The sequence below is a fragment of the Aulonocara sp. 'chitande type north' Nkhata Bay genome, linkage group LG15 (genome assembly GCF_057382095.1).
Source record: "Aulonocara sp. 'chitande type north' Nkhata Bay isolate Kocher_YH1m ecotype deep benthic linkage group LG15, A_spYH_male_GT1.1, whole genome shotgun sequence".
In the NCBI taxonomy this organism is placed as follows: domain Eukaryota; kingdom Metazoa; phylum Chordata; class Actinopteri; order Cichliformes; family Cichlidae; genus Aulonocara; species Aulonocara sp. 'chitande type north' Nkhata Bay.
Window position 1 is genome coordinate 18,803,021 of NC_141358.1, and position 23,541 is coordinate 18,826,561.

Here is a 23,541-nt window from a genome sequence, read left to right on the forward strand (position 1 = left end):
GTCCTACTGCCAGTTTCTGGAAGACACCTTCTTCAAGCAATGGTACAGGAAGAAGTCTGCATCCTTCAAGAAAAACATGATTTTCATGCAGGACAATGCTCCATCACACGCGTCCAAGTACTCCACAGCGTGGCTGGCAAGAAAGGGTATAAAAGAAGAAAAACTAATGACATGGCCACCTTGTTCACCTGATCTGAACCCCATTGAGAACCTGTGGTCCATCATCAAATGTGAGATTTACAAGGAGGGAAAACAGTACACCTCTCTGAACAGTGTCTGGGAGGCTGTGGTTGCTGCTGCACGCAATGTTGATGGTGAACAGATCAAAACACGGACAGAATCCATGGATCCATGAAAAGCGCTGTATAAATCCAATCCATTATTATTATTAGTATTATTACTCCCTGTATTTCTCTGCTTATTTCCGTATTGTGTTTACCTTACATTTCACCATTATTGTATGTTTACTCCACTACTTAATATGTTACAGAGATCATTTTCAAAGCTTTGCATGTTTTTATGGCCTTCGTATGCCAGTGTCAATTTTATCTTTATAGAATAGTTTATTACATGTTAACTCAATGTTATTAAAAGATTAACAAAAGAAATAAACTGTAGCCCGACAATGGCTACTGTTAGCTTGAATGAAATGAAAACAAAACTTAACACACACTCGGAGAGCATCGTTAACTGTAAGACTGTGAGAATAAAACTCTTTCAATGCTATTTCGGCAGCTTGTTCCAAATAACAGCAACACAGTAACTAGTAACCACTGAACATCCAAGGTATGGACATTGAGGCTGTGGACAGCTACAGGTACCTTGGTGTTCATCTGAACAATAGACTGGACTGGACTCATAACTCAGACGCCCTCTACAGGAAAGGGCAGAGCAGGCTGTACCTGCTGCGGAGACTCAGGTCGTTTGGAGTGGAGGGCCCACTCCTGAAGAAATTCTATGACTCTGTTGTGGCTTCTGCTATCTTTTATGGCGTGGTCTGCTGGGGCGGCAGCATCTCTGCTGGGGACAGGAAGAGACTGAACAGGGTGATCCGAAGGGCCAGCTCTGTTCTAGGATGCCCTCTGGACCCAGTGGAGGTGGTGAGTGACAGGAGAACGGCGGCTAAGCTGTCATCCCTGATGGACAACATCTCCCACCCCATGCAGCAGACTGTGACAGCACTGAGCAGCTCCTTCAGTGGGAGACTGCGGCACCCACGGTGTGGGACGGAGAGATTTCGCAGGTCTTTCCTCCCCACTGCTGTCAGACTCCATAATAAAGACTTTAACTGATCAAGCACACACATCCATACATATGCAATAATACTAAGTGCAATAATCCTTTCTGTCATCATTGTATTTTTACTCAGTTGTATATAGTATTTGTATTTGTATTCTATTTTTATCTTATTGTATATTTATTTTATTTTATTCTACTGTATATAGTATTTTATTTTATTCTATTCTGTACAGTTGTGTACTGTATTTATTCTTATTGTATTCTAATTTTTGCCTCATAACTTTTGCACTGTCCACTTCCTGCTGTGACAAAACAAATTTCCCACGTGTGGGACTAATAAAGGTTATCTTATCTTATCTTAGTAGCACCCTGAGGAGCACACTTGGATCTCATTTTAGGAACAGTTAAAATACCAAAACTCTATTGCACAATGCATTGGTTTGGATTAAATTATCTAATATTATGCAATAAGGTACAAAGTAGTCATCGTAATATGTTAATAAACAGTTTTGAAGGGGACATTGCTACCAAGCACTGCCTATTAAACTAGGTTTATACACAGATATGCAAATATAGGAAAGCAAATAAACACCAGACTGTAGAATTAAAGATATTTAAAAAGTTAACAGGTATAATTTGAAGTTGGCCTTAAATCTTGTGTGATCCCCCCCCCACAGACTAAGTACAGAATACAAATACTATTTCCAACAATCCATAACAAGGCTACACTTACTATCACTCACTATTAATAATATCAGGGAGAGTCTAGTAGCACTTGATAATTCAACAAAGGAAAAACTCATGAAAATATAAAATCTAACAGTTACATTCATAATTCAATTAAAATTTTAATGAGCAAAAATATAAAATAAATAAATGCAGGTATTGCAGTATGGGATAGTAAAGATTTAATCAATGTTTAGGAGAGATGGGAAGTCTTATTTCCATGTATTTGTTGAATTTATTTATATTTTATGTCTTTTATTTTATTCAAATCATCATTAGTTAAGATTTTAAAAGATTTTTAGATTTTAAAACTATTTTAACATGATAGATTAATTAAAAATATACGACACTGACTCAAACAGCCCCCGCCGGTGGATGAGAGCAGTTAACAGGTGAGCTGCTTTTCGTCCTGTTTATTCATCCCCGTGACGTCAGCAGCCATCGCCGACTCCCCCTCACCATGACAACAGCAGATTTCCAGCACAGTCGAAGGACGAACTGTAAGCTCCGCGGCTCTACGGTTACAGCTGGTTGTTCAGCCTAGCAGTGGCGTTAAACGATATTAACAGGGATATATTTAATGTAGGAAGGCCGTCTGTGCCGGGAAGGAGTTTCATGAGCGGGAGGCCAGCCGGAGGCAGAGGGAGACGCCGTCTGACTGTGTGATCAACAACATGGCTCTGCTTCAGCATCCCCGGCTGCTGCTCGCCTGTGTAGGGCTGCTGCTGCTGCTCACCTTTGGCAGCATCGACGCTCGATCTTCGCCTATATCGGACTTGAAATCCAAAATATCCGGGGTGGAGGAGCTCTTGGAGGAATTCCGCAAACAGCTGCAGCAGGACCAGACCTACAGGACAGGTGAAGTGATGGACTCCTGCGTGGGCGACTTCAGTGCCGCGGGGGATCGCATCATCCGGGCCAAGGACTCCATCGAGCAAGGAGCCACCTTCCTGCTGGCCCCGGACAGGGTGTACACCAGGAAGGACTGTGTGCACGCCTGCTGCTCCCAGCCTCACTGCACAGTTGCGGTGCTTCACGAGGACCAAAGGCAGCCCGGGGACAGTCTCCGCTGCTACCTGTTTAACTGCACCTACAGGAGTAAGAATGTGTGCGCCTTCTCGGCTCAGAAAGGCTTCACGACATACAGCCGGACTCCCAACACAACGCAGGGACACCTCCCTGTTTCATCTAGCGACTCAGCCCGGAGGCCCGGAGAAGAAGCTCCTGATGAGGATGATGCAGGTGGGAGACCCTGCAGACACACGCAGTGTTAGTTACTGGGTTAAGAACTGTTTTATAACTGATAGGTTATTTAGAAAATGATAGGATGTCCATGCCTTCATGTATGTTTAAGTAAAATTGATGGAGCAATAGAAAATAGCATGTTTGCTAATGGTTGCTGAAAAAGTTATTATTCATTAGGATGTTTTTCCTGTTATGACAGCAATTATTTCTTGAATTATGATGTTATAATTAGATCACTGATGATCATATTGGATGGGCTTTTGTAATCTTCTATATGAGGTGTTATAAGCTAAGATACCAAAAGTAATTTATTAATTTTCCTCAGGTTTGTGGCAAAAACCTTATTTGGGTAATTTTCTGTCACTTTACTGTATTTTTTTATTTAATCCCACCAGGAAACCCTGCTGTTAAAACAGGATAAAAACTTTTCTGTCAGCTTTGTAACAGCTGACAGAAACTGACTTTAACAGCAGAACCAGCCTTTAGCACCTGCTTCTTATCCAGATAATGCAGTAGAGAGGATTAATGATTTGCCTCATAGGTTTGTAGCCTTGCCCTCCTGAGAATAGAAGCAGATGTTTTTGTGAGGGGCTTTGGGCGTGAGCAATGGAATTAAAAGGATATATGTGAATAAAAAACAAAAAATATCTAATCATGTTTTAGCCTGCGATAGAATCAAACATGATTTAATGTGAAAATTGGATGAAGAGAGTAAATAAAGAGGCATGTAGAGGACACTTTCCATCTACCTGTGCTTGATGTTGCAGACGTGGATGAGCCTCCTCGCAGTGACGCTGGACAGGATGTGGTTATCCAGCTGCCCACAGATTGGGCTGTGCTGGATGGCCGTGACAGCGTGGACGACCACGGGATCCGCCGCTATGAGTGGAGTCTGATTAAAGGAGACACAGCCATCAATATGAAGGTCAGCATGTGCCTTAGTCAATACAGTCTATACAGGTGTAGATGAAAGCCTCTAACTATGGCGGTGACAAAGGATTAGACTAAAGATCCACATATATACATCTCTATTGTTCTCTCCTTCAGGTGTCTCTGATGTTTTCATTTGCAATATGAATACCCAGAAAGCTAAATGCGTTTGGGTATTTTCATTAGTTAAGTCAACAGAGTGGCTTGTGTGCAGAGATCAACACAAATAAAGAGCTTATTATTTCTAAACTGCCCTTAGGTAAGCAGCAATACAAGACACTGTCCTGTGGTTATAACATTAAAGAGATTTTAAACACCCTGCACAGCTTTTCCTGTTCTTATGTAAATATTAAAACCACTAATTTTCTGTATTTTCTACCTTTAACAGAAAATAGCTCCCAATGAAAACAATTGGCAGGAAAGTACAGAACCATGTTGACACAGTGCTCATTACAGAGCAACTCTCTGTTCATAGCAGGTTGCACAACTCTTAAAAATTATGTATGGCAACAGTAATATAATATAATGTAATATAATATAAAACTCATGGGCCAAGTTATGGAAAATATTATTTGGTCTAAAAATCTCTGCAGTATAATCTAATATGAAATCTAAGAACCTAGGTATGGGGAAAATGAAACAATTGGAAGATAAACTAGTGGGTGATGCTGTCAGAAGATGTCCAGTCTCAGCATTTTATAGGTTACTCTGCTCTGCTAATTTTGCTTTTAATGCTTGGGGGGGGGGGGGGGGGGGGGGGGGGAGAGTGATTCTGACTGCAGCACAATGGCATAAAAATAACAATAGTACAGAAATATCAAATGATGTCAGATACAAAACTCTGCAGCTAAAAATAACACACAAAACCAAAATCATCAAGGCTAAGGAGAAACAACACAACACTTATTACTATGTATATGTATTGTATATCCTGCCCTGGTACAGATTTTTATTGATAAGATAATAGATAGACCTTACGTAGACCTTATTAGCTTAAAGTAGAAAAGTAGAAAATAAATTTTGTCAAAATCAAATAAAAATAAATTCAATAAAGTGAAATAATTACATTTAATATGTAATGTTGTAAGATCTAACAACAAAAAATATGTCCAATTCAAAAATGCAAAATGCTAAAAACATGTAGGAAGCCAAAAAAAAACATGTAATATAAACAGCATAGTAAAGATCAGATGGCGTCAGTATGACTGTAAGTGTTGTGATTGTGCAAAGATAAAATAAAGCGTTAGCATGAGAGAGTAGATTTTCTCTGCTACACAGATGTGGTGCATTGCTAGGATTGATTGCATGTGGTATGGAACATTTCCTGTATCTGTTCTTGTGCCAGTGGAGCTGAGCCAGTCTGTCAGAGAAGTAAGTAGGATGGATGTATGATCCATGATGCATATACTGCTACATGTTTAAAACCCAGTGCGGTTTTACAGAAGTCCTCACTAGGTGTTTTTTTAATTTGGCAAAACAAAAGTCTAGAAGTTGATTGCTTCAGAGATGTATTTTTTGTTTGTGCTCTAAAGTCAACACATCCAGGTTTGCTGAAGATCAGTGGCCTCCAGGAAGGAGTCTACACGTTTCAGATGACAGTCACTGACACGGCGGGACAGAAGAGCTCCGATAACATCTCTGTCACCGTACTGGCTCCAAAACACCAAGCAGAAGGTAATGAATCACCAAAACTTCCATCTATGTTCTGCAACTTCCTTTGTGCTGCACTGATTACCGCTAAAGGGTGCGTGACTTGTGACATATTCCTTTACCATTTAAGAGAGAAGATGTGTAGTTACTGTATTCTTATCTGTGCCCACAGTATGTACCGGTCACTGCTCAAACTACCAATTTAAGTGTGATGACGGTTGCTGTATTGACATCACCTATGCCTGCGATGGGAAGCAGCACTGTCCAGACCGCTCAGACGAAGACTTCTGCCCAAACTGTAGGAAACACCTAGTACTCACTTTGTTGGAGCTGGAAGACGAATCCAATTTTCATTTCTATTAAAGTTTTTAATGATTATGCATACTAGATAAAATTAATTAATTTCAGTACAAAACTCTTTTCTCTTATAAATCAAGAACGACACTTTCTTATATGGCAGTGTGCTTCTGAACAAGCCCGAACTCACTCAGGTTTCAGCTGAAGCCAGCATGACTAAAAAGACAGCCGTTGGTCAATTAACCTGTAAAAAGTATGTGTTATGCTAATGTACAGCTGTCTTAAAAGATCAAATTTACAACCAGTGAGTAAAATAGCTGTTATTATATTTATGTGATGAGTGGATAATAGAAGTCTTTTGTAAGGCTGAAATTATTTGAGTCATTTCATCAATATAAATGCTAGCAAAAATCCATAAACATACCTTCCCTTAAGCGATGGCTTCTTTTGTTTTTTTCTAGTCGATGGCAGCCGAAAGTCAGTGACCCACGCTGTGGACCTGCCCAGCCCTCAGCGGCCTGTCGCTCAGACAAAGAAAGCTGAAGACGACTCCATGCTCCCGACTGGAGCCAGAAAGACCATCACACCGCAAGACACAAGCAAGGCGGCTCCTTCTCAAAGTGCCAGTGAGCAGGAAGCTTCAGTCAGTCAAGGTAGAGAGGTCAAAGTCCTTGTAAAAGCATGTAAAACCACTCTGAAGGCATCTTAAAATTGTCATTTTAATGTTCTCGGGGATATAAAAGCAGCAAATATAGAATCACTACTCAGATAAGATTTTTTTAAAAGCACTTAAATTAAAGTGAGGTTTAAAAAGATGTTTTCTCCCACAACTTGTACTTCGGCAGCACCAACTCAAAGTTTCACAGGAGTGTGGCTTGATTGATGGCTCAGTCCACAGTGCCAACATGATCGACATCTTGGTTCATCCCACCAGACCAATGATAAGGATGCTTTCCTACATCTTTACTATGACGTTCAGATATGCCTGCCAGCACACGGTTAACATACTGTGAAAGTCTTTTGCGGACATGCCTCAGTACAATTCAATTGGCTCATAAATCACCAGACTGCCTGTTGATTGGCTCTCAAGGAAGGCCGTAGTTCTCCCATAAATTTCTATTCGGGGTTCTTTGAGTGCCTTGGCTCTCTCCTATAACGTCTCTGGTGGTGTTCATGCTCCAAGGTACTTGGAAAAACACTTATTTAAAAGGAGCCTTTGTACAAGATGCAGAGATATAAAGTGAAGTTGAAATAGGGACAGGGTTCGCTCCATCATGATAACCACTGTAAACCACAAGATGGTGCCGCAAGTCCAACATAAGAAATTCCATTAAAGCAAAAATTAATCAACTGTTAACACAACATCTGTACAGAGTTCATGTTAGTAATTAGTTAAGAGTTTCAGGAATATTTAGCATTAATACTGGTTGGGCTGGACGTCTGCACTAAAACTAGAGCCAGTCGTTTGTCACAGCCAGCGGTCTGGCTCCAGTAAAACAGTATGTAAGCCAAGTTTGATTGGCCAACTGCTAGCCTGTTCTTAAAAGTGATGCTGAAGTTATTAGTTCACCTGTAAAGCAAGCAGGGTCAACAAAATACTAATAGTTATTTCTTTTCTTTCTATTTTTACAATAATGAAGCTTTTTTTTTTTTAGCAAAATAAAGAAGCTATTCTTAGCAGCATGGACAGCAGAAAGGAAGGCAACCTTTGTTGTCCAGGGCTAGACACTGAAATAAAAAGCATATGGACTATAAAGCTTATTTTGGAGGAAATATAAAGTACAACCTATTTTCTGAAGAAATAGGTTGGCATGTGTTATCACAGAGGTCGTTTTATGGCGTAGTCCCAGCCTCCAACGAGGCAACGCCACGACTGAGACAGTGTGCAGCCAAAACCTTTATAGATGAAAGCCCATGTCTACAGTGTACTCAGCTATCGCATTATTAGACAGATTTAGGCAATTAATATAAAATGGTGATGTTAACTGTGTTTAAAGCACTTTAGTCACACTTTGGAGCATTTCTTCATTGCAGTCTGTTTAGGAAAGGAGAAACAGAAGAATATGAAAATGTAGGATACAGGAATTTGTGTCATTGGTGCAGAATCCCCTTTGTGAAGAGACCAAGAGGGTTTGGTGTGTCTGGGTACTGAAGCAGATGGAGCCTGTAGGCAGCCACTGAGTCATGGCACGGAGCTCAAAATGCTGGCAAAGCCACAGGGCCACTCTGCGGTCCCTGGGAAAGCAGCTCTTTGCCTGCATCCACTCTGAGTGCTGGAACAAAGCTCCTCTGTCCGCTCTGCCATCCGATCCCTGAATGTCACTGACCACACTGCTGTTTTACTATAGATATTTTGTGCTCAAGGTGGATTCTCAGGAGTCTTTTCTTCATTTGACAAATGCACGTCCAAGTTCTTAGGAAACTAAGATGATACCTCATTGTTTAGTGCTCAAAGTCAAAAGGAAAAATAGTTAATCCACTGTTGTGTAGAGGGCTTTGACCTTTGCACTCAAGGTGGATGATGACATTGGATGATATCTTAAGTCGCTGGTAGAAGGGCTCGAAGTAATCTTAGATGTCCGTATCACTTTATCTCTTTATTTAGACACAAAGTCCAAGCAACAGTCCTACAGCCAAGCTTGTTTGATGTCCGATATCAAACATAGAAAAGCTGCAGATTGTCAACAGCAGTCTTTTGGTCACCCTTCATTTCTTTATCTTTTGCTAGAAAAACAAGAAATGCATGCACACATGGAAATACAGTATATAAAGCAAAACAGAGTTCGTACCTTTATTCTTCTACACAGCTCAAACTCCCTTAGATAAACTTTATTGTAATTTCTGTAAATAGTCTTCAGGAGTAGTTCTCTAAGCTTCATGAAGGACATCCAAAGCTGTTTTTTGGATGTTGACCCTCTTTTGTTCTGTTCTCTGTCAAGATAATCCCACGCTGCTTCAATGATGTTGAGGTCCGGGCACTGTGAAGACCAAGTCATAACTGATGGTGTTCCATTGTGTGTTTTTCTGTCAAGCTACGCTTTTATTGAATTGGCAGTAAAAAGACTGAATCTAAATACTTTCATTTTGGATTTATCACTCCATCAGAAATGTTGCCACTGACTTTTATTCCAGTTTCTGTGTAATATGGGATACATCAGCCTTTTCTCCCTGTTTCCCTTCCTTAAGAATGGCTTCTTCACAGCCACCTTAGCACTGAGACCATTTCTGATGAGGCTCAGTGAACAGTAGTAGTGCCCCTCTATGCTTAATTATTAATATGTCAGTATTAAGTTGTTTAAGTAGAAAATACACTGAAAATAGTCAGATACAGTCATTTTCGCTGTTTCCGAATTCACCCAAAGATGTAAAGTCAGGGTTATTCGAGTGGTGTGCCATTCTATTAATATGGCAGTATGTTTAATACTGTAACAGTATCTCTTTATTACATAATAGTATTTAATATTGATTATTCAATGCTAAAATCAATTTACCTGAATCCATTTGTAGGACAAATGTTGAAGAGTTTGATATTAAAATTGTAACACCAGCTACGAAAGGCTGTATTAAATATGTACTTCATCTTCCTGCCTCGACCTGAGTGTTCAACTTTGAGCTGTTGATTTTTTTCAACTCGATGTGACAAATGAGGGATCAGCACAGTGAAACTGAGGACACTACTGTTAGCCTTCCTGTCTCTAATAATTAGCATACATTCCAAAATAAACTCATTTTGTTGTATTCATTATGATCTGAAGCTGGTGACTGAGCCCATAAAATTGTTTACTGAGGTCACAGATCAAGGGCACATAGGACTGTTACCACTGACTTCTACACAACTGGAAGTCTTCTGCCAGCCGGAGGAGTCTCCCCATGCTGGCCACTAAAGAGGATATTGCTTTTTTACTACTGTCTCTGAACAGGTGTCATTGCTGTGCAAGAATCATTTAAATGTGTTAAATATAAAGGCCGTGTCTTGTTCCTTTAGACCCATGTGCTGCTGCTCCAGTTGTGGGACCCTGTAAAGGCACCTTCCCACGGTGGTACTACGACCAAAATGTGGGAGAGTGCAAACACTTCCTGTATGGAGGCTGCCAGGGAAACCACAACAACTTCCTCCAGGAGTTGGACTGTGTCAGTGAATGCATACAAAAAAGTGAGAGCCCACCTTACATTCATTTTGATTGATTTATTTTGTAGTAAGATTGACTTTATTATGTACGAACACCTTTTAGGTCCAGCTTTCAGACCTGCCAGTGTGGCTCCTCCAGTCACCAAGCAGACTGAGATAGGTATATTCATCCAAAGAATCAAACACATGTCAATAATTCAGTGTTGTGAGTCAGCCGTTTTCTCATCTAAGCGGTTTTATTTTTTAAGCTTCCCCTAAAGCCAACCAGAGCCAAGCAGTGAGTGACGCCCCCATCTCCAAACCATTTCCAGTCATGGGAGGACACCCAGTCCCAGAGTCAGGTGAGACCCAGAGCTTCTGTCTGCTTTTTGTGGCTCTTCCCTCTCTATCCGATGACCTTTTCTGAATGGGGCGCATTTCTTTCTCCAGGTGCCATCCTTCCTCTGGCACTTGGCCTAATCATCACTGCCCTGCTGCTGCTCATGATCAGCTGTCGTCTCAGGCTCGTCCGCCACAAACTGAAGAAAGCGCGTCCCCTCACTACAGAGGAGTCAGATTACCTCATTAATGGCATGTACCTGTAGCCAATCAGAGACCCGAGAAAAGAACCATCAGAGCCCGATCCAGGACGTTCTGAATTTGCACTCTGCATTTCTTCGATGTCTCTTAATTTATCCTCGTTTCCTGTTAGAAAGATCCAAAGCTCTGCTGCCGTGAACGTTGCCGAACACCTCCACACCGATCCCCTCTGACTGGCACTGTATATCAGCTGCTGATAGATTCAGCGAACATACTGAGATGCTTGTGAATTCATACTTATGTCCTAAGAAAATCACTGATGGAATATCAGCGTTTCTCCTTTACTTCTGATACAGATACTAAAATAGACACTTGTCTTATCTATTACAACTGATTAATTAAACACTGGTTACTTTGAGACAAACATGTTCATTTTACTGCACAAAACATGCGCTATTTCTGCCTCTGTGCGACTTTAATGTGCCATATTTTTGCTGTGTGTTTTAATCCCATTAAATTGCCGTACGGCAGACACAAAAAGCATCGAGTGCCTGTTACAGTCCTATAGGACCTGATTTTTTTCATGTACATAAACACATATACACACTTTTGCAATGGTGGATGTTCATGTCAAACATAATCAGAGTCTAATCATGTGGTCAGCATATGTGAGCGAGAAGGCTTCAGACTCTGTTAAATGCTGTTTCAGGTCCTTTTTTCTTCCTGCTGGTTCTTTAGGATGTCAGTGAGAGCAGATATTCCAAATTTGGTCACATCAGCCACACGGACATTCATGGGTCTGAGGACAGAAACCCAACCCACCTGTCAAACCTTCTGTTTATGGCCTGTAGCTATTCAGAAAAACAGAGTGTACTTAATTTGTCCCCAAAGGTCAGGCAGCCAAAATATTCAACACAGCCTGTAATAAAATATTTGCATAAACAGAAAAATAAAGCAGTGTTTCTCAGACTGTAGAGCATAGAGTCACAGTAGGTGGGGTGTGAGTGAGTTTGGTAAAGTGTGAAGTTTAATGAACATTATTTTTTTAATGAAAAATTAAACACTCGAAGCTTTGCTCATGAGCTTTTCTGCTGACCTTTAGTCCCCTGAATTTAAGCATAGTCTGTTTTAAAGCCAAGTATGCCAAATAAAAATAATAAGCATTATTTTGAACTATGAATCATATGAAGCTACTCTTGCTAAGTCAAAAATGTTATATTATGCGGCTGGAAATTATGATATGTTTCCTTTAAAGTTTGCCAGAATCATATAAAACTATAGCAAAGTCTTTTGGTGAATTTCTAGTCCTGTATGATTTTGTTGCGTATTTTTCTCTAATAAGGCAACATAATTGGAGTGTATTCCATATATCTATATATATATTTATTTTGATAAATGTATTCCCCCAAAGTGCTGTCTTTCATGTAACATATTAAAGTTTATTATATAATTAAAAAGTACCGGGGTTATATATGTTAACAACAGGATTTGCCAAAACGATTTTATTTAGAGATGATCATCATATCTGTAGAGATTCGTCTCTCCCTCTTGTATTTCTGGAATTTTGATAATCAAACATTTAGTCCATCGTGTCAAGAAAAAATCGTTTAAAATCATTTTGCTTTACAACCAACTTTTCATTACTTTGTCGCAGTGTAGGGTTTGGCGTGAAGAAAACTGGATTTCTATCACAGCCCTGTCTTTTTTACTGATGGTGTGCCGAGCCAGTTCCACCTTGGTTCTTTTAGAGAATCAGCATATATTTCAACAAGTATAGTGACTCGACTGTTGATGGAGAAGAGAACTTGAAGGCTGAATCTGTTAATCTTTTTTTTCTATCGAGGTATGCCCAGCCATTTTGTGTCTTCTATTGTGGCTGTACATGGAACTGATTCTAGATTTAGTACCAACTTACTCACTCATCTGCTCCGTTATTAGGTACACCTGTTCAGCTGCTCCTTATTGCAAATCAGCCAATCACTGCAAGCAACTCAGTGGATTTAGGAATTTTGATGTGGTCAGGACAACACTTCTGAGGTTCAAACTGAGCATCACAACGGGGAAGAAAGGCCATTAAAGTGACTTTGAATGTAGCATGTTTGCTGGTGACTGATGGGCTCATCCAAGTATTTCAGGAACTGCTGATCTGGGAGTTTCCCCAAACCACCATCTCTAGGGTTTAGAGAATGGTCTGAAAAACAAACTATCCAGTGAGCAGCAATTCTCTGGGTAGAAATGCATTGTGATATCAGAGAATGGCCAGACTGCTTTGACCTGAAAAGAAGGCAATAGCAACTCCAATAACCACTCATTACACCCCCGGTATCTCTGAATCACACATTGAAGCAAATGGACTATATCAGCAGACCATTCTGGGTGCCACTACTGTCAGCTAAGAACAGAAAACTGATGCTACAGTTGGCAGAGACTCATCACAATTAATCAATAGAATACTCTAAAAGCATACCTGATGCTCACCAGTGCTTTATGTAATATTGTAGGGTCTACCTTACAATATAAAGTGCCTTGAGGCAACTGTTGTTGTGATTTGGCGCTCTATGAATAAATCGTATTGAATAGATGTGATGAGTCTTGATTACTGCCGTCACATTTGAATGAAAGCATGGCTCTATCCTGCCTCGTATCAAAGCTTCAGGCTGCTGGTGGTGGCGTAATGATGTTGAAGATGTTTTCTTCTATTAAGGTTCTTCTATTCAAACACCACAGCATACCCGAATATGGTTTGTGATCATCTTCATCCCTTTGAACCACCTCCTTCAAGCAGAATAACACACCGTGTCACAAATCATCTCAAACTGGTTTCTTGAACATGATTTGCATGTCCTCAATAGTCACCAGTTCCTAATCCAATAGAACACCTTTGATATGTGGTGAAACAGGTGATTCACACCATGGATGCGTGACCGTGCGATGCTATCAGTTTAAAATCTTTGATTAGTGTTTCCAGCACCTCGTTGAATCCAAAGAATTAAGTTATCTCTGAAGGAAAACCCAGGATTAGTAAGGTGTACCTAACACTGTGTCTAGCAAGTGCAAATAAGACTTGTACAAAACAGATTCAATAACAAAAGGCAGACAAAAACATAAGCATCTCTTTATTTTTATGCCATTCCAGCAACTGTGAAAGCCAAATATAATCCATCACTCAGATCACCCAAAATAAAATGTGCTTTTTTTTTTAATTTCATGATTTTTTTTTTTCATCAAGAAAACAGACATTCATTTGCTTTATATTGTTGGAGTTTATTTTGGCAAAGCAGTGACTTTCCCCATTTAGTGTCAGTCACCAGAGGAGCCTGCACAAATTGTTAATGGAAACCAGCGGCAGAAAGCAACACATCAAAGTGGAAAGCACAGCCTGTATGTGCGTGCGTATGTGTCGGTGTCATTAGTGCTCTGCTCCCTTCGGAGTATGTTCGGTACGATCCGATACTTATTTTACGTGCTGCACATGAAAACAGGATGTGTGTGTGTGGTGGGGGTTTACATCAGGCTTTGTGTGTTAATTTATGTGTGTGTTTGTGTTCTTAACACTGATGCCACGGGAAGAAAGCTGATACTTTAGCAGAGAAGTCTACAGTTTTTATGATCCACACACACACAGACTGTAGCTAGGTGATTTATCTAACAGGCTCAGGCGTTCTTCGTCTTGGTTGTCCGGGGTTCCTCCTGCATTCAGCTTTGATGCTGCTGAAATGTAATGCTGTGAAAAATGTTTGACTGCAAATCAAATGGTGAAACCACAAAAAGAAAAAACAAAGAAAAAACTAAAAATCCAGCGGTTAAAACGAACACAAACCAAAAAGGATGCAGACCTGGAAAACAAAAACAATAAATCTCTCTCCGATATTTCTGTGCAGAGCGTCAAGCAGTCTTTCCTCGCAGCCCCTCGGGGCCGTCATCAAATGTGAAACTCTAGTCCGTTGTTAGAATTAAACAAACAAACAAACAAACAAAAAAAGAGCACGTTTGTTATGCTTTGAACAAAATGTCAAGGGCTGTCCGACCCATTCCAAGTTTTCTCCAGGTTCAAACTTAAAAGGTGGATTATGGACTGCGTTCCTCTTCAAAGTTCATCCCTGTGAGAAACACATTTTAAATATTAGAACACACAAAAATTGAGGCAAGGTGCAAGAAAAACAAGCAGAAATCTTGCTGTCATGCAAACAGAGTTAAAAGAGAAGACCGCATGCAACATGTTAAGATAAAACGTCATTAGAAAAGTTGTTTTCATCTTTCAAAGATTATCAGATAAAGTAGTTGAGTTGAAGTTGGGTAATAAGCTTCCAAATTGGCAAAGCAGTCATGCTCCTGAAACCAATCATGTGCCTTCAACCTGCTGTGATTTCAGCTCATTCCCTCATGTTTGAAACAGAGCAGAGTGCATTAATCAGGCAGCTTTTATTGAGACCAATTTAGAGCTACGGGGGTTAAAAGAAGATGAAGGAAACGTACAGCTAGTTGGTATGGTATGGAAGAAGCAAAAAAATGTCAACAAGCAGCAAAATGCAGCCCCTTGTGATCCATTGCCTTGCTCCAAGCCACACCATTTCACCTTTGCCACTGTGAGAAGGAGAGAGGGAGAAGGAGAGGGACAAGGAAGTCACTTCCACCTGGACCACTGCTTGTCTTTGTCTGTTAAAGGCACATAAATCACCCCCATCAAGGGCTTCATTTTGGTGCTGCCATCCTCCATCTTGTCATATTGCTCCAGCATCTGATTTCCCCCCGCCGGACCTACGGGCAGAATCAGCCGCCCGCCGGGCTTCAACTGGTCCAGAAGCTGAGGGAGGCAGAAGGGAGAGGCAGCGGTGGACAGCAAGTCAGCTTTAAAAATACATTCCAGGGATTCTATTTAGATACAGTCATACTGGATCAGATATAAAAACACACTAAATTAAATATGAAGCAGGTTTACAGTTTAGGTATCCAGCCTTTGTTGTAAAGTAAAGGGTAACAATGTGCTCAGCAGAATTCAGAGACACTCACAGCTTGGGGAACGGTGGGTGCAGCTGCGCCAACGTGGATGGCATCATACGGCGCCTCCTCAGTGTAGCCCAATCGCCCGTCTCCCACTGAAACAGCAGCAGAACGTCAGTCACAAGCTGTCGCACTGAAAACACTGATGGATGTCCTCACAGGGTGGGACGAGACACATTACTTGGCCAATGCTGCATCTGACATTTATAACAATTTACCTGATCTGAGAAGCCAGAAATAGCCGAGTAATGCTGATAAAACTGCATCTCAATATTAGTATATTTCAGTATTTTAGGGCTGGGAGTTACTTTCATATCACAGATTGCTTTTGTTTATTTACATTTATAGACTCAAAGGGTGTCTCTAATTTTACTTTGCCATTAAATATCATTAGTTGTGTTTTACCTAATCAATCAGCAGACAAATCTTTTTTTGGTCTGCTTCTTTTTATCTCCCAGTTGCGAGTATTTTGTTTTACCCGTATGTGCCGTTATTAACAGACTAAATACAGAAAGATTTCAGAATAAGGTCTGAAATCCAGGCTGCCCATCTATCAGACTCCACTAGTCGCTGCTGGCAACTGGCAACAGTTGTGCAACATAAAACAATGAAATCAGACTCATGGCAGAGCAGCTTCTGCAAACCTGAATCATGTGCATGCCATTTCTTCAGACCGAGTAAAAGCAAAACAGCTGCGCTGATGGTGAAAACCTGCAGAGGCCTAACCACAGAAAACCGATTAGGAATCCAAAAGAGAACTGATAAAGAATGCGACCAAGAAAACATAAATCAACAAAGGCACTGCTATTAATAAAACCAACAACCACCTGTAATCACATACAGTAAAAAGTGATTTACGAAATGGAAGACGAAACAGAGAAATGAAAAAATAAGCATCACTGCTCTTATTAATCCCCTCACTGAACTGCTCTTGAACCCCCCTTCAGAGGAGGTAAAAGTCCTCACTGCTCAATTATTTAGAGCTGCACGCTGTTTACTGACTGCTGCCTTTTTCTCCACCGGGGAACATTAAACTGTCTGCTGTTCGGTCGGATCAAGGAAGCAGCAGCCCTTCCTCAAAACCCACAAACGTCTGCTGAAAAAACAAAGATATAAAGCTTTCATCCGCGATGTCTTACCTATTAGCTTGACTCGGCCCGATGTTATCAAACTGGGGTCATCTTTCTTCACGTTGTTTATAGAATCATCTACCAGCTCTTTGATGTGATCGATTCCTATAACTTTCCCTTTAGGACCTACCTGTAAAGCGCAGAGGGATGAAGAGAGTGTGGGGGGCGCGCTCAGTTCAATCACGACGTTCACAATGTTCAACGCAGTCAATCTGATTGATTTTCATCGATTGGTTGACATATTAGTGGATCAATCAGCTCAATTAATCAACAATGCCACCAAAGAGAAGTCGTTTGTGTTTACCCGTCGCGTGTGTGGCTCACCATTCGTGCGAAGCAAACCGACAGGATCCCACTGCCGGAGCCGACGTCCAGAGCCTTCGCTCCCTCATACAACTGGTCATGTAGAAGCTCCAGGGCATAGGCGTGCTGGGGAGGCAAAACGAGACAATAGCATTTCAACCCATCACTCACACAGCACAGGCTAACACACGGTAATCCCAGCGCAGGCCATCTGTGAGGCTTGTTTCAGTTTTTCATGCTTAAAGTGGACCTATCCTGCTCATCCTCAGCTCTATATTTATTATTCTTGTAGCTTTGTACGATTCCTTCTGTCTGAAACAAGCCGTTTTAGCTCCTCTCCCAAGTCGAGATGATACTAATAGAAAAGGGCTGCTGCCATGATTTACTGCCACAGACGCCATAAAGTTTCACGCGACCTTCCTGGGAACTACAGGTGTAAATGATTAGTTCTGCAAAAAAATAAATAACAATAAAAATAAATGAACAAAAACCTCAATAAAAAGCTAACATCTGGGAAACATCGTTCTCTGTGACATCATCCAGAACAAAAAGTAGAATAAAAACAAACAAACAAAAGAAAACCCTGGGCATGTTTAATGGGCATCTCCCGTGCCATCAACAGTAGCAAATAAGGAAAAACATAACGGATCCACTTTAAGCTTCTATTACTCGACTGAAACATGCCAACAATGAGCACAAATGCACAAAACTGTGAGGATTTGGTTAACTGCTACTGTTATCTACTAAAAATAGATGATTAGGAATGACTGAATGGGACCAAGCTTCACAATAACAACAACAAAACCATTCAAAGCTGTGATTCACAGGGAGCAGAAATGTCTGAAAGTCTTTAAAGTCCTACCATGTGTGGGGCGCTGATGGTCGCTTGATAGCCTTTTGGTTAAAAGACAGGAAGTAGGTTTGGTTAGTTTGAATCTCAGATCTCCGTGCGGCGATGCGCGAGCGAGTACACAAGCAGACGTACCTATTGACTGCGGCGAGTCCATGTAAGGGTGAAGCCTAGAGAAATGTGCTCGGTCTGTGACAAGCATGACTTCGTAGACCTTGTCAGATTTAATAATGCCATTTTCTGAGGAGGCAAAAAGAACAAGGTATATATATATATATATATTACATAATCCCGCAGCAGAATCAGACAGACAAAAAGAATGAAGGAGGACACAATATAGAGATATGAGACAGCAAATTCACAACAATAAACTACTTTTACTAGTACATAGCCTCATTTTTCCAAATCATGAACAGGACTGCTCTAACAAACTACTGGATTTTCATATTTTTGCATCACTGCAGTAAAGTATAGTAATTTATCAGGTATTTATTATTCTTCCTGGCTCAGAACAAAGTTTCAAGGGGGTGACTACACATCTAAGTACAAGCAGTCCACACAAAGTTAAAGCAAAACATCTGTGTTGCCTTACTCCAGGGAAATACGAGTATTTTCTGTTATTTCTGACCATTAAGATGCATAAACACATGCTTCATGCTTAAGTGAATTAAGCAATTATTCTTATCAGTCTGGTGATTTTAATTTGAGGGAAGGCCAAAACCCTTGTTTATATGGAAGACAAACACGCTTTATCAACCCATTAGGCATGTATGATCGTGTTTTTCAAAAAATATACCAAAGATGATCAGGAGAAAAAAGTAAAGAAATAAATCAGGATTACTGGCAAAATTACAATTATTTTGGTCAACACCAAGATCACTCACACATGTCTGGATGTTTGGAGCCATCGTGGGAAAATTTTTCTAATTTGGTGTTTTAAGGCAGAAATTAATGTTTACATGATGAAATGTGCAACGTGAAGGCTCAGCTCACTGCGTCCGTTTAGCTATAAACAGACATCAGAGCAGGGAAAACTGTGGTTGTCGCACTGTGGGACCCAAAGCCTCTGCATTGGGGTTTGTACAACCAGGTGACAATTGCAAGGCAAAAGTAAGATGATGTTTTCTTATGCTTTCAGCTGCTCCTTTTAGGTGTTGCCTGAGCAAATCAGGTCCCTCCATCTCCATCCCTGGTTATGAAAATTTTTCAGTAAAATTCAACTAATTTAAGTGAAATTTAAGTAAAATTCAACTTGGATCTTGTTTTTAAGAAAGAAGTGGGGTAAAGTATACACCATGTTACATGAGAGCCAACCAGGACCAGAAAGACAGGTCATGTTTCTCCCATATCAGCTTGTCTTCATTGGCCCCTTCATTGGTTTCTGAAAGTAGAATGGGAGGCAGAGCCTTCCAATATGAGCTCCCAATTTGGCTTCAAGAGACAGACACCCTTCTTTACTTTTAAGGTTGGACTTAAAGCTTTCCTTTTTGACAAAACAGAGTTAGGGCTGGATCAGAGGAGCCTGAACCAATCCTTAATTATGCTGCAATAAGCTTGAGCTGAAAGGAGAGTTCCTATGACGCACTGAGCATTTCTTCTCGGGGAAGATAAGATGAAGGAAGATGAGAATGTGCATGATGACGATGAAGTTGCAAACCAAAGAAAAAAAAAGCAAAGAAAATCAAAGTAAGCATTTTTTTTGACTACTGTCAAAGAAGAAAATGCAGAAATTGCAGCCTAAACACAGGCTGTGACCCATATGTGCTGACCAGTATGTGTGCAGCAGAGAAACACCAAAGCTTACAGACAGGCCACCAAAGAAACAAACAAAAAAGCTTCGTGAAGAAGCGTCTTCACAATAATCCCTCCTAACGGGATCCTTTAGCAGTGAGTGCCAGAGGCAGGAAAAAGCCAACGACAGCCGGCTCTGCTGTCATCACCAACTCCCCTCACCCTCTGATCCATGAGCCACTTTAGGATACATTACACAGAAACAAGCTGCCAGGCGAACATCTACAACTAATATCTAATGGCTCATTTCAAGCCACGATCCTCCCATCCTTAATTATTCACCAAGCAAACACTCCAACTTCACACTGTTTCTAAAATTGAAACCCACAAGGTGAACAACTTAGAGGCATGCTTCACATTTCCTAGAGCACAGGACTAGTTGCTGAACTTTAAAGATGAATGAGTCATTCAGCATCAAACCAATAACCTTCTGACCGGTCCTGAGCGCTGACCAGGAGGACAGAGACAATGAAGAACTCAGGAATTAGCATGCGTCCTGCGTGTGACCTGCTTAAATGCAGCTTACGCAAACTCAGGTTAACTTCAAGCCATTCATGTGTCTAAATGGGTCAGTGTCCAGTTAAGTGGAGCGAGTAATGACCACACAGGTAAAACTTTACACTGAGCTGACTTCAGTTTGCACCAGACTAATACAAAATGTATTTTTTGTACAGATTCACTAAAAAAAGGGTTTTAATGCTAAGGCTAATTCAGTTAATTTGATGTAATTATCATTAAAAGGAACGTTTTCTTTTCAGCAAACACCCCAAAATAACAAGCAAGTACATAGACTTTGGTTAGGTAAGGTAATCCTGACTCTTTTTATATGTTGTTGCTTTTTATGCTTCTATTTCCAGTAAGTGTTCCCAGTTAAATTCATAACACCATTAATATGGACTAAAGCCATATTAATATCACCAGGTGCAAGTTTTTGTTAATAATGAAACTTATCATCATGTACAATAATGAGTCCTGCAGCAGTTATAGAAACAAAAAATTAGCTGATGACTCAGTTATCATCAGGCTTCTTGAAGGTAAGGAGCTGGATCATTTCAAAAGTGAAAAGACATGATTTTTTTACGAAAAGGTCAACAGTCACACCACCAACACTTATCAAGGTGTCGAGCTACAAATATTTGGGTGTTTTTCTTGACAACAAGCTTGGTTTTGCAGAGGTTAAGGCTTGAAAAGGTCCAGCTAGAGCTCGGCATGTAAGCAAAATTTAATGTTAATGAGAATTTTGGCTTCCAAAGCTTATTAAAACAAGACAATTGCAATAAACGAATCACCGCGTCTTCTTCTGTTCCGCAGTAATTATGTCCTTTGTTTCCATCCATAAAAGCCCAAATCCACTGCCCAGCAGCCTGTGGCGTTTTTAATTTAATTCACATTAATTAATTAAACTGAAAACAAATAAATGAAAGTTCAAGAAAAGAAAATTACTTAAAAGGTTGTAGGGGTTTTTTCCCCCCCAAGTATGAACCTTTAATTGGGCGTAGTTTTAATCGTGAAAAGGTTTTCCTTTCATGAATTTGTCAGTTTTCATTTGAGTTTTTATTTTATTTTATTGTTTGTTTGTGTTTTTATATATAAAACAATGGTTTCATTGTTGCAGCAAAGATAATGGAGTAATGGAAAGCTGTGTGGACTCATTTATGAACCCAGAAATATGTCAGGGGTGTTCCTACAGATTCAGAAATGTTGGCACCGGCTTCGGTCTCTTTAACTAGGATTTGATTTGCTCATGCCTAAATTTTTTTTAGTTTATAACACTGACACAAGAGGAGCTGGAAGTGTTCAAAACTTCAAATTGTCCTTTTCTGTCTGGCTTTTTCACTGAGAATGCTTTATAGACATTAATGTTATTTACTTCATTTGTTTTAACTAATATTTTCCATCCTCTTTGGCTTATCCTTATCAGGGTCACAGATTGGGAGGGGTGCAATTCTGCTGATTTTTTTTTTTTTTAAGCACTGCATGAGTTTATTTGTATTCACTGATTAGTCTGTTCCTTTTTCTAGATTTATTTCTATTTTATGATCTAACCAGGGCCTTTTTTTAAATATTTACTTCATTATTTAATCTATTTTGTAATTGTTTTATTATTTTATCTGCTTTAATGTTGTTGTACCTATTATATTATTTATTTTGTTGATGTTTCATGGGTTTTTCCTCTTTTTCTGTCTCATCTACACTCTAAACTGACCATATCTCAGCTGCTACTTTAGCACTTCTGCGCGTTTTGCACACTTGGTATAATTGCTTCCCCCTTTCCTGTTATCAGTTTTGTTGTAGTCGTGTTTACCGTTTTTTCCCTGCATATTACAAATAAAAACCCAAAGACGTTTTGGCCATCCATCAAAGGAAAGTTACCAGGGTCGTGATTAAAAAAATATTTTTCAACGATATTGCTACTAATAACCAAATAAAAGAAACATGCACAAACTTGTATTAAACAACCCCAGAACGACTGTTTGGAGTCAGAAAACCCCTGGTTTACTGTTCCTTTGTGAAGCACATTTCCCCTGCAAGGCCCAAACCACAGAGCTTTCGGCCAAAAGCTTAAAGCTTGTAATGATATGCTGAGCTGCAAAGCTTATAAATAGCCCTGGGAGATAACCTTATACCAGAAGTGGACTCTCTGGTCTACAGAAATGCATGTGGGAAACATGCCTGCGCAGAGCTGTCAGTGACTAAGTTTCGCGCTACCTCATGACAGCATGATTGAACCATGTGGGATTGATGGGATCGATCGTAGTAGCACTGAGTCACTGCTCCCACCGCAGCTGTGACACAGCAAGCTGCCATTTTCACTCACCCACCGATACGAACTGAGCTTTTGCATGCATAGCTGTCACTGCAATTCAGCGTGAAAGTGGACGACACACGGGCAGCCGTTAGTGGATGTGGGCAGGGCCGCTGCCGTTTGGCTTTCAGCGTCCCAAATGACGCACATAGAGCTAGCAGGCTAAGCTACCTTCGCCGAAAAGCTCTAGCTGCACAAAAATCCCTTGACTGCAAACAAAGGAGAGGTCATTTGAGTGTTAAGAGTTGGCTTGGTTATTTGCAAACGCAGCAAGGGATGCATCTTTACCTTGCGTGAATTGGGAAAGGGGTGGAGAGAGTTGCTGCTAGGTCAACAACAACATACCACATAGCTTAGCAACCAGCCAGCTTCTGTGCTAACCTTAAACGTCCAAACTAAACCATTTACAGGCGACGCACCTGCAAAAGCGTCGCTGCCGCCGCTTTTTTTAGAAAAACATGCAGACTCACTGCGGAGGTTGTTGACGAGCTCTGCGTGGCTGGCTCCTCCTGATTTCCAGGCCATTATTAAGCAGACTTTGCGGAGTAAGTAGACAGCAGCTGTCAGTGCCGCGCCTGCGCCGACCGTTTTGCCGATGAAGCTGACAACCTCCAGAGCGGACGGCGGAGCGGCGGATACGTCACCGGCCATCCGATTGATTTTTATTATTTTTTTTGTTGTTTTGTTTACGGCGAGTCCCCCTTTCAGACACACCCCACCACACACACAGCACTACCCTTTAATTCATAAAAGTTGATCTGTTTTATAAGATATGTGTCCAAGCACGGTGTTTGATGCAAGGGCAAAGCCACATTCCGCACTGTGCTTAACGCAGATTTGCCGCAGTTAGGACAGGTAGCGGCCGCTAGGTGGCGGGAAATAGCAAACAATGTGAGAAACGCTGAATTTGGTCTCACTGGGTTAC

General features: G+C 40.6%; 2 protein-coding genes across 5 annotated transcripts; one reads left to right on the plus strand and one right to left on the minus strand.

The window, feature by feature from the left end:
• The first annotated feature begins 2,411 nt into the window (after nucleotides 1-2,411).
• lrp11 (low density lipoprotein receptor-related protein 11) lies at nucleotides 2,412-11,159 on the plus strand. The gene is made up of 9 exons (XM_086264800.1): nucleotides 2,412-3,207; nucleotides 3,978-4,135; nucleotides 5,673-5,814; nucleotides 5,963-6,088; nucleotides 6,549-6,740; nucleotides 10,073-10,240; nucleotides 10,320-10,376; nucleotides 10,465-10,557; nucleotides 10,646-11,159. The coding sequence occupies exons 1-9, from the start codon at nucleotides 2,640-2,642 to the stop codon at nucleotides 10,798-10,800; spliced, it is 1,659 nt and encodes a 552-aa protein (XP_086120926.1). The 5' UTR covers nucleotides 2,412-2,639; the 3' UTR covers nucleotides 10,801-11,159.
• A 2,667-nt stretch (nucleotides 11,160-13,826) lies between these two features.
• Nucleotides 13,827-23,437, minus strand: pcmt1 (protein-L-isoaspartate (D-aspartate) O-methyltransferase). 4 transcript variants are annotated; one of them, XM_086264802.1, is made up of 8 exons: nucleotides 23,036-23,437; nucleotides 18,155-18,259; nucleotides 18,032-18,063; nucleotides 17,191-17,295; nucleotides 16,876-16,996; nucleotides 15,746-15,831; nucleotides 15,312-15,539; nucleotides 13,827-14,835 (listed from the first exon to the last, which is right to left on the minus strand). In XM_086264802.1, exons 1-7 carry the CDS (start codon nucleotides 23,265-23,267, stop codon nucleotides 15,360-15,362), a joined length of 861 nt encoding a protein of 286 aa, XP_086120928.1. In that variant the 5' UTR covers nucleotides 23,268-23,437; the 3' UTR covers nucleotides 13,827-14,835; nucleotides 15,312-15,359. The 4 variants fall into 4 exon arrangements, with proteins under 4 accessions (XP_086120928.1, XP_086120927.1, XP_086120929.1 ...); XM_086264801.1 differs by having other exon boundaries at nucleotides 15,370-15,539; nucleotides 23,036-23,435; XM_086264803.1 differs by having other exon boundaries at nucleotides 15,370-15,539; nucleotides 23,087-23,428.
• Between the last annotated feature and the right edge of the window lie 104 nt (nucleotides 23,438-23,541).

Bases quoted from the DNA above. Each gene is read 5' to 3' on its own strand.
- lrp11 (XM_086264800.1), top strand. From the start codon at position 2,640: ATGGCTCTGCTTCAGCATCCCCGGCTGCTGCTCGCCTGTGTAGGGCTG. The intron at 3,208-3,977 runs GTGGGAGACCCT...TTGATGTTGCAG, and splicing joins TCCTGATGAGGATGATGCAG to ACGTGGATGAGCCTCCTCGC. The intron at 6,741-10,072 runs GTAGAGAGGTCA...TTGTTCCTTTAG, and splicing joins GGAAGCTTCAGTCAGTCAAG to ACCCATGTGCTGCTGCTCCA.
- pcmt1 (XM_086264801.1), bottom strand. From the start codon at position 23,267: ATGGCCGGTGACGTATCCGCCGCTCCGCCGTCCGCTCTGGAGGTTGTC. The intron at 18,260-23,035 runs GTGCGTCGCCTG...TTGCCTCCTCAG, and splicing joins CGGCAGCGACGCTTTTGCAG to AAAATGGCATTATTAAATCT. The intron at 15,540-15,745 runs GTGAGTGTCTCT...TGCCTCCCTCAG, and splicing joins CACCCACCGTTCCCCAAGCT to CTTCTGGACCAGTTGAAGCC.